General features: G+C 33.1%; 3 protein-coding genes across 4 annotated transcripts; all 3 read right to left on the reverse strand.

The window, feature by feature from the left end:
• Positions 1–341: 341 nt before the first annotated feature.
• LOC134250415 (mannose-P-dolichol utilization defect 1 protein-like) lies at positions 342–3,776 on the reverse strand. Its single transcript, XM_062732775.1, has 5 exons — positions 3,425–3,776; positions 3,234–3,299; positions 2,929–3,061; positions 2,556–2,760; positions 342–911 (listed from the first exon to the last, which is right to left on the reverse strand). The coding sequence occupies exons 1-5, from the start codon at positions 3,612–3,614 to the stop codon at positions 681–683; spliced, it is 825 nt and encodes a 274-aa protein (XP_062588759.1). The 5' UTR covers positions 3,615–3,776; the 3' UTR covers positions 342–680.
• A 5,016-nt stretch (positions 3,777–8,792) lies between these two features.
• LOC134250404 (uncharacterized) lies at positions 8,793–13,553 on the reverse strand. 2 transcript variants are annotated; one of them, XM_062732757.1, is made up of 5 exons: positions 13,198–13,553; positions 12,630–12,778; positions 11,684–11,844; positions 10,954–11,141; positions 8,793–8,918 (listed from the first exon to the last, which is right to left on the reverse strand). In XM_062732757.1, exons 1-5 carry the CDS (start codon positions 13,505–13,507, stop codon positions 8,872–8,874), a joined length of 855 nt encoding a protein of 284 aa, XP_062588741.1. In that variant the 5' UTR covers positions 13,508–13,553; the 3' UTR covers positions 8,793–8,871. The 2 variants fall into 2 exon arrangements, with proteins under 2 accessions (XP_062588741.1, XP_062588740.1); XM_062732756.1 differs by having other exon boundaries at positions 12,630–12,814.
• Positions 13,554–14,853: 1,300 nt separating this feature from the next.
• Positions 14,854–17,725, reverse strand: LOC134250389 (uncharacterized). The gene is made up of 4 exons (XM_062732741.1): positions 17,531–17,725; positions 16,252–16,412; positions 15,698–15,885; positions 14,854–15,088 (listed from the first exon to the last, which is right to left on the reverse strand). Exons 1-4 carry the CDS (start codon positions 17,696–17,698, stop codon positions 15,039–15,041), a joined length of 567 nt encoding a protein of 188 aa, XP_062588725.1. The 5' UTR covers positions 17,699–17,725; the 3' UTR covers positions 14,854–15,038.
• Positions 17,726–18,972: the final 1,247 nt, after the last annotated feature.

Raw genomic sequence — 18,972 nt, forward strand, 5'->3', positions numbered from 1 at the left:
TTACACTGATTTGTCGACGGATTTTCCCGTTACTTCCCAATCATGACTGACAAGGAACACACAGTGGACGTGACCGTTCGGCAGGGGATGCTCACTCCTCCATGACACCTGATTCCACTTCTGATCTTTAGGAGGTTCGTGTTTGCTCTGCTCCTATTTCGTATTATTTAATGGATTTTTTAACTTAAATATTGTTCGTTATCTCCATATATTTCATACAGTAATCCTAATATATTTAACTGCCTACTGATCTTTTTTTCATAAATTTGAGAGATTAATGACTAAGACAATATTTGCTTTTCCTAGTTCTTTTTAATAAAACCAACTTAAACAACAATTAGTCAGGTTGCATGAAAGCATCCAATTTTATTTTACACATCGTTGTATGCAGTTAAAAAGAGAGACAAACAGACATAAGTCAAAGTCATAAACAATTCTTGAATTTGGTCTTTGAGATTTTTTCCTGCATATGGGCGGATTCAATTCCCCTTAAAACAACATAGCCTCTTTTCTTTTTTAAATTCTCATAGATTTTTCAGTTCTGTTCACATATCTATGGACTTTGTCATGCTCTATACTTGGGGAGGATTATGCAGTGCTCACATTTGGCACACGGAGGGTCTTAACCCTGATCTGTTCTGTTACTGTCGGGACACGGTAATTCCTGTCGTGTTCCCTCATCACGTCACTCTCTTCGCTTTCTTCTCCTTCCTCCTATAATACACGATCTGCCCGGTGATTATGATATTCAGCAGACTAGCCTGGACGAAGGTGAAGATCATGATTTTGTCCATGGTCAGAAGGAGGGAGGATGTGAACCTCCCAAAACTCTGGAAGGTGCTGAGGAAGGCGGAGGCCGCGGACAGCTGACCAGTTCCGTGGTTCTTATAGTTCGTGTAGATCTGTATCACCTAGACAAGAGGAAATACCAGATAATGAAGATACGAGTACAAGTGATTTAATGATTTTATCTATATTTTCTTATATCAATAACTCAGTATTTTTATACCATTTACAAATATTTTGATATAAAAACCCTGTAGTAATATGAGAAAATATCTTTTAACAATACACTATTATGGCGACCCATTTGCATTGGCATGCTGTATAAAATTTAAGATAATCATAATTCGACAAGGTGTCAGCATATCTGTAAACTGATAAATTGATAAATTTAAAAGTTCATTTAGTGTAACACCTGGCCGAATAAATGGACATCCATAACAACTGACCACGGAGTAAAGCATCATCTGTGTATTACACACGTGATACTACATGTACTGTTTACTATTATCATTCATCATTATCAAGTGACAATTATTATGTGTGTGTCGTAATTGTGCTTTCATTTATATCTCCGGTAGATAACAGAAATATCTAACAATAGTGCCAGCATGAAATGTTTTTATTTATTTGTCACTGTATAAAATATGCTTACCTAATTTGCATTTTAGCTGAATAATTAGGGATTCTGAATATATAACTAATTTATGCTATATGTAATTTAAAATTATTCTCTGTAATTCTCCCCGAAAAGTTTTGTACTGGGGCGTATATTAAAAAAGAAGGTATGACAGTCTTCATTTTAATCATCAGTGAGTGTTGTATCTTTAAACGTATTTAAGGATTTAATAACTATTTTTACCTATCTAAGTGTTTTTTTTTATTATTTCCATGATGATTCATAGTAAAATCTGACAAGGTTTTTATATCTTTTCTTTCAGTCGAAGAGGTAGCCATGAAGTTATGATCAATCGGGAACTATTGACTTCATATTCTTTTTTAATAAAAAATAGAAATTTTATATTCAGTTTCGTAGCCTGATTTTGAAAGATATATATATTTTGTAGTAGGAAAAAAATAGCAGTTTATTGCTAAAATTCCTTCAGGAAAAGATATTAATAAGATTTCCTACGAAAAGTAGACGCAAAAAAAATATAAAATGTTTAATACAAGAATTATTTATTTTAATAAATATGAAATCATGGGGGTTGGGGAGAGTGTGCCATTGCGGTGTACTCTGAATTGTAAATACATAAGGTATATAATGATAGGAATTAAGTACGTCAATATTTGTCAAACAGTGATATTTCAGCATCAGAGGAAGGTGTTAGCCGGTTACCACAATATTACAGAACAGGGTAACCAATGGAGACTCACCGAAATAACACAGAATGTCAAAACCTATAAGAGAAGACAAAGGCTTGCATAGCCTGTGTCAACTACAAAGAGAAGACAAAGGCTTGCATTGTCCGTGTCAACATCAAAGAGAAGACAAAGGCTTGCATAACCTGTGTCAACTACAAAGAGAAGACAAAGGCTTGTTTTGCCTGCGTCACCATCAAAGAGATGACAAAGGCTTGTTTTGCCTGCGTCACCATCAAAGAGATGACAAAGGTTTGCATTGCCCGTGTCACATCAAAGAGATAACAAAGGTTTGCATTGCCTCGTGTCAACATAAAAAAAAGATTTACCCGGCTAACAATGAGAATGTCTGTATCAAATCGAAGACAAAGGCTTGCATTGCCCGTGTCAACATCAAAGGGAAGACTTACCCGACTAACACTTAGAGCAGGCATGCTTAGGATGTTGAGTGATATGAGGAAAGTGGTAGGCAGCAGAGGAAGCAGGAGCGCCAGCATAACTACAGTATAGAGCAGCATGAACAGCAGAGCCGACAGAGGGCGTCTGTTGTACTGTAGTAACAGGCAAACCAGGATAACATTCTCCACCATAAACACGAGATTCTCGCCCCAAGTACTGAAAAATATAGAAAAAATATAGAAAGTTTCATAATGGATGGTTTTAAACAGTGACATAGAAGTTGGAACACAATGATTCTATGCATATTGACAGGTTGAAAAATACACTTTATCATGGATGTATTACATAAATTTCTACAAGTATTAGGTATTTTTAATGACCTACTTTATTGGAAACTGCTTCCAAACGGAGTATGCTACTATTGACGATGAAGCTTCCAACATGAGAAGAGTGCTCATGACATTGATTCCAGACCCATTCCGTCTTTTGAGAACTTTGAAAATTTGAGGAATTTGGCCTACAATAGGAATATTATTGGATTAAACATATGTGCTTTTCTGGTACCTGTTCTTGGTCAATGACTCTAAGTGAATACTTCCGAATAATTAAGTGACACTAATCACGAGGAACTGTCTGAAGTGAAAGTACGGATCGGAAAAGTTATTTTTAGATGAACAGAGTGTTCGTACCAAGAATCATGGATCCAATCAACACGTAGCCGTAGATCTTCACCACAAAAGTTAGCAGACATTGTCCTGTCAACAGAAAATGGTAGAGGTAAAATCTAACTTCAACATTTAAAATGAAGGTACAGGTATGCCATTAAAATTGAGAAATCTACACGCCGGTGAAGGATGGTACATGTATTTGTATTTCATACCGTAAAAGAGGTACCGCCTCTGAAATAGCTCCGTGTAGCAGACGTCGGGGATGCCGACACCACCGATAGCTTTAGCCGTGGTTGTAGAGTCAAACATATTCCAAGCACTGAGTAGGAGTTCAAACAATTCATATACACCGAGTACCACGCTGTCAAAGGGCTTATATAGCCAGCTCTGGGTATCATTCATAGTCCACCCCGTCTGACTCCGCGATAACAAATAACACAAGGCGAAATAACAAGCTGATAACTGAAAATATCATACGATATAATATCCTACATATAAGATGGCCTTAGTCTGTCCAGACATACTATAAACACTACTTAACAGTTTATCGGCGAGCGACGGTGGTGCGTTTTGAAAGATGAAGAGTACCAAAGTCCACATCTCTTGTGTATACAACAACAACAATGCTGACTAATACGTGGTATTTGTAAGCTACTTTATTACAACGCAGCTGATGATGTGATGTTTTTGTTGTGTAACAAAATGTACGAATTTTAGATTTGGTCGAATAACTGTCTCTATTTAGGATTTTTATGTTGGTGTGAATTTTGAGACATGTAACAAAGCAAAATGAGCTACACTTTTGAAAATTTTATTTTTATATATAATGATTATTATTATAATATATTAATATTATATATAAAATATATTATAAATTATTATATTATTTTTGTAAAAATGTGTTATTATGATAAAGTATGTATCTTAATCCTTTACGATCAATTAGACTAAAATAAAGAAGAAGAAAGACTTCTACATGCATCCACAATCCAATATACAATTTTTATAAGAAATCATTATTGTACAGGAAGACAGTAATGCAATGTTGCAACCATTATTGAAATAACGACCACTATTGAAATAATTATTTCAACAGTGGTTGAAAGTGCATTTCAATAATATATATTAAGGACAGATGATACAAACAAAAAATGGATGCCTGGATTGGTATATATATTTTTTTGCCTAATTTCATTGCAAATGATGCAAATAATAAATTTCTAGAAAATAAAGAAATTGTAAACCTCTTTTGAAACCATCCTTATTAATCTATACAAATATTTTTCACTTCAAATTCCATTTTTGTGCAAATTTGAATAAAAAATTAAAAACTACGCGGTGAAAGTTATTCATTTTACTCATTTAAACATGACCCAACTTGTTATTTTCAAATTCTTTGACAAAAGTTTATTTGTATCATCTGTCCTTAATTGCAACCACAATTGAAATACGTCCACTATTGAAATAATTATTGAGAGTGCATTACAATAACACACATTGGCTACAACCACTATTGAAATAATGTTCTCTTTTGAAATAAAGATTTCAGTAGTGATTAAAATATAGATTTCAAAAGTGATTGAAATATTGATTTCAATAGTGCTTTAAACAATGATTCCAATAGATATTAAATTATTCTAATAGTTGCTGACAATACCAAAACCACATTGCAAGCTTTCTAGGTGTATCCCAACTATTAAAACAAATAGAAGGATGAATTACACATTCTGTTTTCTTACACAAGAAACTAATTTATTGAGTTAAAATATGATGACTTCAGTTGTTTTATGTTTTCTTTTTAGTAGAAATTTCAATTAATACACAGACACTTTTTTAAACTGACCTACATGTACCTATAATGCAAAATTGTATGCAAAAGTTATAAGCAAGCTCTCGCTGAATCTGGTCAAATCGGCGAAAACCAAAAGAAATCAATTAATATCTGCAATTCTGAAATAATTTGTTATATAAAGTTCATTTTTTTTCATTGATTTGGAAAAGAAAGGATCATAAATACATCTGGGTGTAGAAATTAGAATATCTAGCCCAAAATGAAAAACAAGAAGGAAGACTGATAATTTTTTTACTAACTTTCTGATGAAAATATGCTTATTTTCAATAAAAAGAATACAGAAGAGAACGAAATTGTCGCTCATATTCATGGGATTACCTGCACCACAAATATGAATAGTAAAGTCAAAGTCTACTCGTCAAGATATTAAAAAGCAAAATTTCTAGGGAAGTTAGTATTCGGTTTATAAAAATGTTAGGTGTTATTTCAATAGTAATTAAAATGTGGTGGTGTTTTGAAATGTATTTTCAACTTCTTTTGATATAATAATTTGCAAGTAGTCGTAATTTTAATAGTTAACTCAATTAATGAATTAAAAATGTTTGAAAACATAATGAACAATTAATCCTTATATTTTTTATTAGTTAAGTTGTTTCAATAAGCCTTGCAATGTGGTTTTTGTACTGGATTAATTATCAGCAACTATAAAATCATTATTTGAAACACTTTTGAAATCATTATTTCAATTATTATTTAAAAAAAAGTTTATTTCAAAAGTGAACATTATTTCAATAGTGGTTGCAGCCAATGTTTGTTATTGAAATGCACTCTCAAACACTACTGAAATAATTATTTCAATAGTGGTCGTATTTCAATACTGGTTGCAATCAATGTTTTGTTTTGAAATGCACTCTCAACCACTATTGAAATAATTATAATAATGGTCGTTATTTCAATGGTGATTCAGTCGCAGCTTATATATAGTTCTTCCATCGCAAATATGAACAACAGGAAGTTTATTGACGCTATTTTTTCTGTCATTGAAATAGCTGTTTACTCTTTTGCAACAAAATATTCCGACATCATAGTTGCAGCTCATACTAGTATTTGTTTTAGCAAACTACAAAGGTGGTATGGAGGTATGGAACCATTCAATACACTAAACACTACACATTTAACATTAGAATATAGGGATACCAAACGTAATGAAGCTCAAAATCAACTGTAAACAATACAAATCAGGAGCAAGGCAAACGAGGACCGTGAAAACATGAGGTGGGATCAGGTGCCATGGAAGAGTAAGCATTCCCTGGTGGCGGGACCTACCCGCCGTGTCTTCCTTGTCATGACTGGTCAAACAGAAAAATCCTTGGACAATTCAGCACATGTAAAAATGGCCTGATGATTCGTGTGCCCAAAAAACGTCAGTCAGTGTTCGACTTAATGATAAATTGTATTTGCTGATAAGACATTGCTTACCACAATACTTTCAAATTTAAAAGCATTTGACCGAAAACAAATAATAAAAATATTAAATTAAATTTAAACAATATTTCATTATGTATAACAGATGATAGCTTGAAGATCTTCTTTTAACTGATAATAATTAGAACATTTTCCACAAGGACATCTTTTGACTGATGATAGCTAGAAGGCCTTCTACCTGTTAAAAGCTAGGTATTCTAACTGATGATGGATAGAACGTCTTCTGACTGTTATAGCTAGAAAATCTTCTAACTGATGATTGTTAGATCATCTTCTAATTGATAAAAGCTAGTTCTTCAAAGTGAAACCAGCAAGAACAACTTCTGACTGATAATAACGGCAGCATCTGACTGACGATTGCTAAAACGTCTTTTAGCTCAGCTTACACCAAACAATGACTTGATTTGTAGATATAGGTACACATACACGTAAAATGCTGTTATGTCTCTTTATCTGATTTACAAAATAACACAACACAAAAATACTGATAACTTAGATAAAATGAATTTTGATGTGTTTTAGTGAATAATCGGATATTGACATTACATTACTGCGCCTGATTATTTTCTCAACATGTCATCTCGAACAAAGACGAGTGGCACAATTACACTATTAGTATTTATCCTGATCAGCATCGTTTGTTTGTTTGTCTGTCTGTTGTCTAACGTCTCTTTCGATAACATTTCACTCATATTGAGACGCCACCACTTGCCAGTGAAGAGCTGGTGTAGAGCTGCAAATTTTGTCTTAAATAATCGACACTCATGGCCATTGCATTGAACAGTGAGGGATCTTTTTCGTGCCAACTGCGACACGGGTGCTTGGTTTAACCGGTCTCATCCGAAAGACCGGTCTCCACGTTCAACAGTGGTATAACCGGCAACGTTAAGGATCAAGTCCTGCTCCCTTTAATTTGCAAGTTCTTCTTAAATCTAAAAGCAAATTTAATCTTAACAATCCTGGTGGGATCAGCTGCCTTTGAGGAGAAAACATGCGTTCGATTGTCCTTATCAAGGCTACCATCCCACCCGCCAAGGTCAGACAAAGAGTACATTTTGATAACATGTGGTACATGTATATATAACACAGTCCTTTGATGAAGAACACTAAACTCGTTCATATACAAGATAAAGTGAACAATATGCAAATAAAACTGATAACTGCGATTTATTATATTTGAGGTACTCTTGCAAAACCAGGTGAATATTTACAATACGCTACAATGTTATTTCAAATGTACAATATATGTGAATTCATTTTTTGTTTTGGTATACTATAAATCAAAAACAGTTTCCTTTATTTTTATGATAACCTTATAAAAGCATTTTAAATTTGAACATATAAGATTCGGCAATGAACGACCTCGAAAAAAAAGAGTGATCTAAGAATTAATAAACAGATGAAATGTAGGGAGATAAAATAGTTTTGTAAAGAGTGCATAAAATAGGGACCCGTGGAAACTCCAGTGACGATATAAAGTGCCTAGGAGGAGTAAGCAGCCGTGTAGATCATACGCATTATCAAATAACAGAACAATTTATAATAGTCAAATTCAGTATGAAAACAAAGGTTTTTACAATTCGTATGAAACAAGTCAGCAAAAATACGACCTGATGAAAAGCTAAAGTTTGCTAACATGGTCATTATATCGACCATAGAATCAACTATATGCCGATTTTATTTTTTTTTTCAATCCATGTATTATCAATTCTTTTGTCAGTAGCCTGCCTCTGTTTAAATTGATTGTACTCGGAGCATGCGCTTTAGTCATGAATAAGATGGAAGATTTAAACACCATATGCAGCGGGATATTTCAACATAAATGTGAAAAGTTAACGATGAAAAATGTAAAAATGTTTCACATCTGAAATTCACAATGTTTTACCAAATCAACACAAAAACTTTCCAAAAATTCAACTTTATACAAAACCATTCCCTGCGATGAATTTATGTCCAGACGTTTTTGTTATCATTGACAGCTGCTTTTTCAATAAAATTGGAATTCGTATTTAATTACTTTGTCATTGGTCGTTTGCAAAATTATTTTGTAAAAAAAAATAATTGTACACACAACTAATTTGAAGTTAATATTGTTTCTCATTGACAATGTGTAATCATCTATGTGATGTTTGGAGACCAGGTCTTCCACATTCTATTGGAAATCCCAATGGTACCATTTGCGCCCCTTTATAAACATACCTATTTTTGTATTTATAAGAAAAAAATCACGAAGCACAAGTTCTTCTCAAATGAAACTTTAATCCAAGATGATTTTTAACATTGCATGTTCATAAAAGAGGTGTTATAGCCAATCAGATGCCCTCTGACAAAAGAAAAACTAGTCATTGTGTTCTGTTTTTAATAGTAGCAACCATATATCCTTTAACTGTATTTCACGAATATGGCCATTACATCAGCAATACCAACACCTAAAAAAAAATGCAAGACATATTATGGATATTATCGAATCAGCGAATCCAAGAGTAGCAACATGTGTTGTTATGCTTTAATCTATACGAAAAAGGTCATAACATTTCTAATGTTTTTTCTGATCGGGCATAAAAAAATCGATGTTGGACCGCTGAGTGAGATGTTGAGTCGATCAATGAGATGTTGGACCGCTTTCGTCACAGAATGGGCGGAGCTTAATAAACTCGTTTTTATCCGTTGAAGTTCAACAGTGAGGGGCTCCGTTAATGTAGCCCTTTCCTTTGGGGGGGGGGGGGCTAAACAAAACATCAGATTAAAAAATCGGACAGGGCTACATTATTGCAGCTAGTGAGGGGCCTGAGTTTACATCGCGGAAGGAAGTACAAAATACACGTATGTCAAAAAACAATAATAATATGAAAAGTATAACAAAAATTTTATTGACAATGTTCGTGCGTTTTGTAGACCCTCGAACCAAACTGTCTCCCTTTGGCCTAACGGCCTTAGGCAAACGGTTTGGTTCTTGGGTTCGACAAGACGCATGTTCCCCTCGAACTCAGTCAATAAATGTATAATGAAGATTAGTTAATGTCAACCAATTAGCGAAATAAATGTCAGCTTATTTTAAAAGTTAAATAATTAAGATGTAAACGGCATTGGTCAAACTAATACCAAAGGTATAAATCAACTATGTGTAAATGCCATCATATCATGAAGAGTTACCCCTAGCGGTTGTGATACAGGTGTTTACTTGTTCACGACACCTAATCCTTAATTGGACGACTTCAGAAACCATGAGGTTTCTCTGCTTCTCTTGAAATACGAGTATTTAATTGACTCGTAACATTTCATCACTTAATGAAATACCTGCACAAATAATTGCTAATAGAACACATCAAAAAAACACATTTCTGAAGATTTTAACAGTAGTACTGTCGCGTAATTGTATTGGCATTGATAAAAATATTCAAGTTATAAAGTAAACCACATCATTCATAACAGTATCTCTAGTAGATGTTTATTAAAATCTAATGCCTGTAAAGTAGCAGACAAAATACGATATACTAGAATTTTTAGTAATAACACATCAGCATAACAATACCAGAGTATTACATTTATTTAGTAAATGTATTGATATACATGTATTAATTATTATTAAAACAATATTTTTAGAGGAGACCCTTTTTATTTCATCAAAATATAAGGCTAAATGTTTAATGCTTCATTGTACTTATTTGACAATTTACAAAACTTTTTTACCCCTTGCAAAAATTATTAATAAAAGAAAAACATTATCAGTATCATTACATCATCAAAATCATTTAAATAGTGTAATACATGTACATGTAAATCATCATGTCAATTGATAAAATATTTCTTTTTTCTTATTTACTAGTATTGTTCAGGTATTTCCATCCTCCTATGATGCAAAAACTGTTATTAATTTAAATTCCTACCCAGTAGAACAATTTTTTTGAAAGAATGCTTTTCAACAGGTGTAATAATAAATAATGTTAAGTAAAAGAACATAAAAATGTATATTTTCATTATTTAATCAATTATTCAATCTTTGAAAAATTGTGACAAGGGCAATAACTCCCTCTCTTATATCTTCATTCAGACCTTTTCTTTATTGTCCTTTTAATGTAAAATAGTTTCCTTGATACAGTATATTCACATTTCTAAATCATCTTATAAGTAGCAAGTATTTTGGAACTCTTAGTATCAGTATTATGCATTTGAACCAGTTTTTACATAATATTTACAATACTATTTTAAAATAATCTACGATTTTTTCATGTTGACATACTTTTCTGTTTATTTATGTCTCCCATCTTAAATAATAAGGCAATCTATAATTTTTGCGATAGTTGGTAAATTTAAACTATAATAAATGAAAATAAATGCAGTTTTTGTACTTTGAGCGATTAAAATTGTGACGATGGAAAAACCTTAAATTCCAAAGTCACAAAATATGCTACTTTTTGGATGACTGATTTGTAATGTATTTTTAAAGAGTTTTAAACAACTCACCTGATCCATTTTGATAGACAACAGCATCATTTACAGTAGAGTACATAAAAGTAGGTTTGTTTGAGAGGTCATCCCATGATCCAGCACAGCAGACACCAGGTGGGTCAAGGGTCACAAACCACCCGGCGTCATTTTCGCATCCGCCATAATTCCTCTGAATAAAAAAATTCCGCGCGCATGAGCCATGCCTGAAATGCACGCAACAAGATCAATCAGAAGCATACTTCGTAATAACAGAAGGGATAATTACCTAAGACTTTTCAAAAAGTAGTATTATAGCTTTTAACGAACAGAGAAATTTGAGTAATCGAGTAAGGAGTCGTGGGGGGAGGGGGGGGGGTCAACAAATAAACCATCAGTTATAACTTTATTTTTTAAAGATATGATATCTTAACGACAACGGTCTTCCATACATACCTATATACGTCTCATTGGAAAAATAGCACTATCAGACAAACCCATACCGACCATACCATGCCAGATATACCTATACTAGCCTAAGAGGACATTGTACTACCAAACATTACACTGCCAATCTCTTGAGACAAAGATATACCAAATAAATTCATTCCAAACATCCCATACTGACCATACCCATACCAAAAATACCTGTATTTATACCGATGTCAGGGGACATAGCACTATAAAACATCTATCAAACAAACCCGTACCGACCTAGGGGGGACATAATTCCTACTGGCTTAGGTAGACAAAGTTCTACTACACATACCCGTCCACTGAGAAGTAGAAGTACGTCATAGAGGAGTTCAATGTCGTCCAGGAACTGGACAGTAGACGCTCGGGTGACATCCAGCTTTTTATGTTTGATCCTTTCCCACTGAATGTTACAAAGGCCACTCTAGATCCGCCAGTGTACAATTCTAAATGTACCTTCAATAAAAATGACATTTCACAGGCTATACCACATCGTGGGTATTTTCAGAAACTATAGGTACTGGTGCAATATAATCTTGGAAAGAATATCATTACCGTCTTCCTTGGAAGACGGTATTATATAGTTGAAGTTTTTTACAGTTCTTCGGACTATGCACTTCCTCTTTTGTGATTGGTAGAAATTGCATGATGTGAAAATTTTCAATTATTTCATTGGTTGAAATGCTGTTCAGGGCAAGGGAGATAACTTTCTGATGATCTAATTTTCGTACGACTTAACAATTTTGCAAGATTTTCAATCTTAAAAAAATGACAAAACGAAGAACAAAATCAGCAGCAATTAATTCTAAATGACATGCTATTTTTTTAATAGCAATAATCAAAAAGGTCTCATATTTCATTATAAGTAAAATATGATTTTTATTGCTTGCAGGGTTTACAATTTGTTATTATTCTTTTTCCCTTTCTTGTTTGAAGAAGGTAACGGAATCAGCCGAGGTGAACCGAAAGCTCTCGGCCAGTCAAAGTTTACGGAGATGACCGAGCGACAACCGCGGTAGGGCAAATGCCAGTAAAAAGCTAATTTAGAAATACAAAATCAAGAAAAAAATGACAAGGCCTGATAGGTAGATCAGTTTACTGTTTAAGATTGTTGCTAAAGACGGTAAGCTTTTTTTTAAAAAGCTCTACTTGTACAGTGTAGACCATTTGACACGATACCAAGGTAGAGCATAAACACCAAATAAAATACACATGATTAAAGGTTATGTATTACACCTCACTTCTAAAATGGACAATCTCTCCCAGAAGTCCACCTTTGGGTTCCGGTAGTGTGTTGCACATGCTCTAGATGTCATGGAGTTACAGGTATCTTGGGAGGGTGTTGAGGTGTTTGTTCCTAACCACGTGTCTTTGACGCCCACTCCGTTCCCTGCTGTACCACGAAGCATTAACTCTCTGTCCAAGACTTAAAAAAAGTTAATGATTGATGTCATCTTAATTAAGTGTTGGTCGAATTCAAGTTTCTTGGTAAAAAATTAGTTGATAAATGAAACAAAACTATTCAATAATTCTTTCAGACTATTTGAGGTGTTCATAGAAATTTCTAGGAGGTGACTTTAACTTACTAACATTCTATACGCCAAAAAGTGATTTGACTTTTATTGATTTAAAGATGTAATAAGTGTAAACCCTTTCATTTTAAAGGAGATTTTATTGTGTGTAATGTACTTAAAATCAAATCAGGTGAACAAAAACTTTCTGAGCTTAGTTGAATACTTCGTTAATTAAAAGCAAATGAAATTTCTAAATAAAATGTCTAAATTCACCCAATCATTTCCAAGCACATACCATTTGGTCTGAAGTAAAGTGTCCATGTTTCGTTCCGATCTATAATCTGACCGATTCCTTGTGGTCCAGGGGTATTTATCTCACAAACTCGGTCATTCTCGTGATAATTCGCGCCGTAACAATCCTCATACGCTACACAACTGATACAACACTCAGTACTATCAGTGCTTTGATCCTGGGACAAAATCACGGTGGGATTTCGTATCCTAAGTCCGTGAAATGTCTTAAATAGACCGGCGTTTTGTGGGATACTGATAGGTATAAGTATAAATATGCATACTGTAAACACCCCCAAGTGATCCTTTCTCATTATATCCAATATAAACCTTTCATAACAGGTTTAAAAGAATACGCTCTCAGGGAACACTCAATGACATTCGCCTGGATTTGTTTTCCAGTGGAATTATGTCATAACCTATAACTGTTAATTCTTACTGTGTGTTTCCAAACTAAAAATTTACTCGAATATCTGTACAAAAGGCTGGTAATTCCTATATTTGTCTGAGTCTGAAACCAAATGTAAGATAAATATTGACTCTGGGACATTCAACGCCTCATCATAGAGAATATTAACCATACAATCTACTTTGGTTTATTGTCTTCACATCAAAGATTTTCGATTTATTGATATTATTATCATGCATTCTGGGTTCTATTTGAAAGCTGTTTAAAATGAGAGATAAATTTTCATAGTTTTGACATTACTGTACTGGATTAAACCGAACTTAGATACAGTTGAATTTTGGTATGTCGAACGCTGACATCTCGAATACCATGGATATATATGTCAAAATAATCTAGAAGTCCCAAACACTTATTCTTCAAGTATTTTAATCTTGAGAATTATATCCTGAATTATCGGATAATTCTATCTATGTATTTATAATAATATAATTTTTTTTCTCGAACCCCATCGAAACAAATTTCTATTTTACATGATTTTTAGTCACTGTCTCGGTTTACAAATTGGCTTTTTATATAAAAATCTTACGTCAAGACACAGGCACCTAACGTTACTTATTTTTCTTTTAAGGTAATTCCACCCTCCTATGATGTCATAGGTTTTTGCAAAAACTGTAATTAGTTACTTATTTTTCTTTTAATAAAAAAATATACACCTAACTCATAATAAACATTAGATAGATGTATATTTTTATTAAAAGAAAAATAAGTAACGTCAGGTGCCTGTGGGTCAAGATTATATTTCAGAGTTCAATGTCAATAGAGGAAGAGAAGACTAAAGTGAATCAAGCTAGAAATTTCCGTACATTCGACTTGGATGAATTTGAACCAAAGCAATCTATATCTCAGTCTGATAGTTCTAATATGTGTGATGATCTTATAAATACATAATACAAGGCTGATGTCAAAGCTTACTGACATTTTAAAATCATGTGGTGGAATGTTTTTTATTAACATTTTAGTTGTTAGATAAATTTGCCAGGCCTTTTGTTAGCTCATCTGATATAAAAATTATTTTATATTTGTGCTATGTCACTTAGTTAAATAAATCAGCCTGGTCGAGGAATGAAAATTACAAAGTGAGGAATATTCCCCTTTTTGGTAAACAAAGAAAACCATTTTAATATGACAAATCAATTGATTTTTTTTTAAATTTCAGTGATACTTGGATGAGGCAATGACATGCTATATAGACCGGTCACCAACAATAACACTTACTGTCTTTTACAGTTAATCAATACCCACCAAAGCAAATCAGGAAATGTATACTTTTACATTGGTAAATATGTTTAACGAATCTGTACATGTTTCCGTTCAATCTTCTCTTTCATTCAAAATCTTGATGGATATCCATTGCGATGACGTCCCAGACTCTAGGTTTATGAATTCTTTTTAATGAAGATTGCCATAACATCAGCAAAATCAACGTCTGTAGAACAAACAAAAAAAAAGTGGAAATAGGTAAATGCAAAATAAAAGAAAAGCAAAGGTCAACAATATATTATATAGATATCGGTATTTTTAATTAATTTATTGACAGTCTCGGTGCTTTTAAGGATATAAAATGCTACGAAATTACTTTTTTTTTTACAGCTTTTTTTTCGTGGAATGAAGAGACAGATAAATTCGTGTTCTTGTCAAAATATTTTACACACTTCGACTACGAGACCATATTTTCTACGAAACATCCTTTATCCTTTACTTTGTCCTTTATACTTTATCCGAAAAAAAAAATTCCAGAGATTAAGGGTCTCTTTTCAGGATTTTGCATTTATATAGAGACAATACCCCGATCAAGGGTTAAATCTAGTCCTGAACTCCTTATTGAGGGTCATTGAGCAGGGAGGGATCTCTATATGCCAATTCCTGCCGTGACACTTCAAATTCCCGAGCGCTTGGCGAAAGAACAGTTGCTACCAATTTTTCGACCAATGTTTCTTTAACCAACACGGAGTGAGCACTCTACCGACCTAGCTATCGTGTCGGTCTATGAAAAGGAGGAAAAGTTACATTATAAGTACGAAGAATATCATTGTACCTGAGCTCTGAAATGTGGCTAGGTCATCCAGTGTGGAATACAGGAATCGAGGTTTGTTTATGAGGTCATCCCATGAGGCTGGGCAGCATCCAGAGCTTCTGGGGTCTAGTACTGTAAACCACCCTGCATCAGAAGGGCACCCTCCCAAGTTATTCAGAATAAAAAAAACCCTCGAACATGGCGCTTCCCTAGATGAGGAATTAAATGTTCAAGATTTCAGTCTTAATTAAAATTTATTAAAATGAATTAGCATTGATTCTAGAATTTAGAAGCGGAAAATGGCCTTAGCTCTTGGCAACTCTTGGTGAACATCAAATAATCAAAGTTGCAATTTATTTTATAGTGATATAATTAACTTAATCCTTATAACATTGCATTGTAAAATATTGAAAAATGGGATGCTTTTGCTTCAATTGTTAATACATTTGTATGAGCATGTATATAAATTTATTGTTGCAGACAAAAAATAAAGATAAGATTTGTCATATTTTAATCCTCTCATTTTTCTTCTTGTGCGAAACTTGGTTTTAATGAGCACGTGACATTTTACCCACCCCTCTAATGAGAATATCAGATATTGTCTGTCTGGGGTGAGAGACTTCCATATGCTGGACAGAACCCGAGAGGGCGACATCCAACTCTCACGATCCGAATGTGTCCCGTTGAATGTGACAAATGCCACCCTAGATCCACTTTTGTATAGTTCTATTGTCACCTTTTCAGATAAAAAAAAAAAAGTGTGTAAGTGTTTTTAACATTTCTCCCTAATTCAGCATCTTTTTAGTGATTGCGAGGGGCTTGAAATAGATTATAGTTTACACAGCTGCAGACGTTTAGAAATGTACAGGTTCACCTCTAGAAACACCCCAAAAGCATGAAATATATAGAGAGAGTATTCAAAATCAAAAGTCCATTGAACAATACAAGTTATTGAGCAGAGCAAACACCGACCTCTGAAACATCAGAGGTGAGATCAGGTGCCATGGAGGAGTGAGCATCCCCTGCCGATCGGTCACACCTGCCTTGTGCTTCCTGTCGTAAGCTGAAATTAACTTGAAGGGAAAAATCCGTCGAAAATTCTGTGTGTACAAAATTGGCTTATCAATAAACTTAAGTATAAAAATGTGTTTTTAACTATGCAGCAACATCGAAAAATTGCATATAGGTCACAGTCAAGGACAAGGTCATGACCTTGGTGAAATTTGAAAGAACTTAATTAGTTAGCCGAGTCTCTCTCATAAAAGATGGTGAAGGTTAAAGACAACAGACAATGCAGTGACAGGACAAAAACAATATCGATCTACAGGGCGCATAAAAATGTCAGTCACTTTTTGCTGACAAGGTCTCTTCTTGATCAGACAATGGTGTGACAAATAGTTTTGATTTGATTAAATGGTTCGTTTGGATATGCTTACAGTTTGGATTATTCAAATGGACTTTGAGCATAATCATTTTTTTCTTCAAATTACATTTCAGACAAAATGATATTTTTCTTCTACTTTGTCTGAACTCAGTCTTCTTTGAACAAGCATACATGTAAACACTAAAAGATACATGTTTAAAAGGCATTGCAAACACAATCGATTCAGACAGAAAACCATTCAGTCAATGTTTACTTTAAAAAGAAATTATTTTTTATAACGACCAAATCAAAGTTGTTTTTATCATTATGAAATTCTATTGTTTGAATTTTTTCCAATAACTATGGTCCTAAATTGGCAAAAATTTACTCTGTGAGTGGATCGAACATACATTCAGTTCTATATAGAAAGCAAATTATTTTCAAAATCACTGAATATCAATATCCTTGCTTTGTGATATCCTCTTGTTTACCTCTGATATTGAGAGTGCACTCCAAACATCGATTCTAGAATTGCGGTAGTGAGTGCTGCATACTCCGGTTGCCATGGAGATACATGTGTCCTGTACCGGTGCAGGGGGGACTGTTCCCAGCCATGTATCTCTGACACTTACTCCAATCCCGGAAGTCGCCCGGAGCATCAATTCACGATCCTCAGCTAGGGATGGCATGTAATGGCAAAATCATATATTTCATTTTTATATATATATTTTCAATATTTTTATTTCTGTCTGTACAATTATTCAAAACGCTTGGATTTAAGTTTTAATATTTTTAATAAATTTAATGCAATATAAATGTGATATTATACAGAAAATTTGAGGAAAATGTTAACATCAAGTTTGATAATGTATGCTGTTGCAAGTTACGATATTTAATCCAAATTTTGTCAAACTGATAATTTTTCAATTTGAATATCCATTTCATCATTTATTATAAAAACACCCATAAAAGACATATCTTTGCATATTAATTTTCTACAACATGTGTTTTCGCACATACCTCTAAAATATCAACAGCCAAAATTGAACATAAAAAAGTGTGATATCATATTTCTCTTAGTTATGCACCAAATCACATCAAATTTATGTTAAAACTTATGAAGATCAAAAATATTCATTTGCCAGGAGAATATTTGAAATCTTTACTGCAAAACATTAACAAATTGGTGTTGAATCTGTCCATGTCTTTCAGAAAAAAATCTCAAAATATCTTTATTCTTTATAATTCTGGAAAATCTAAAATGTATAAGATGGAAATTTTGTTCTTTAATTATATCGATGTTAACAAAAACAGCTACTTTATTATGGTTGACCAGAGAATTTTAACAAAACAGTCTTTTGAAAAGAAATTTTTACACAGGCAATAGCCAATATGATTCTCATACAATTAATTTTTAGAATCGAAAAATATTGTGAAATTGAAGCAAATCATATGATTCACATATGATCCACATATGTGAATCATATGAAAATAATTACATATGATTTGCATATGAATGATTTAAGTGTGTTTCAAGCCATTTACATATGAGAATCATATGAAAAGGGCATCATATGTAAATCATATGAAACACTTATGTGTGTTTCAAGCCATTTACATATGAGAATCATATGAAAGGGGCATCATATGTAAATCATATGAAACATTTATGTGTATATTATTTCAATATTTTTCACATTATTGCACACATTTAAAAATCAGATATTTCTGCTTTAGATGAAAATTCATTACATTACAATGATCTTTCTTCATTGGTTAAATATTTTAAAATATCTTATAATGCTTACACAACTTTTTTGATAAATTAATCATAAAATTATTTTCATCAAGAGAAATAGAGAAATAACTTATTTTTCACAGTGTACATTCTTAACAAGAAAATACTGAGTATACAAACAAGTCAGTAGCATTT

Source organism: Saccostrea cucullata, unplaced genomic scaffold, assembly GCF_032062105.1.
Source record: "Saccostrea cucullata isolate Sc308-1 unplaced genomic scaffold, CSIRO_AGI_Scuc_v1 ctg102, whole genome shotgun sequence".
In the NCBI taxonomy this organism is placed as follows: Eukaryota; Metazoa; Mollusca; class Bivalvia; order Ostreida; family Ostreidae; genus Saccostrea; species Saccostrea cuccullata.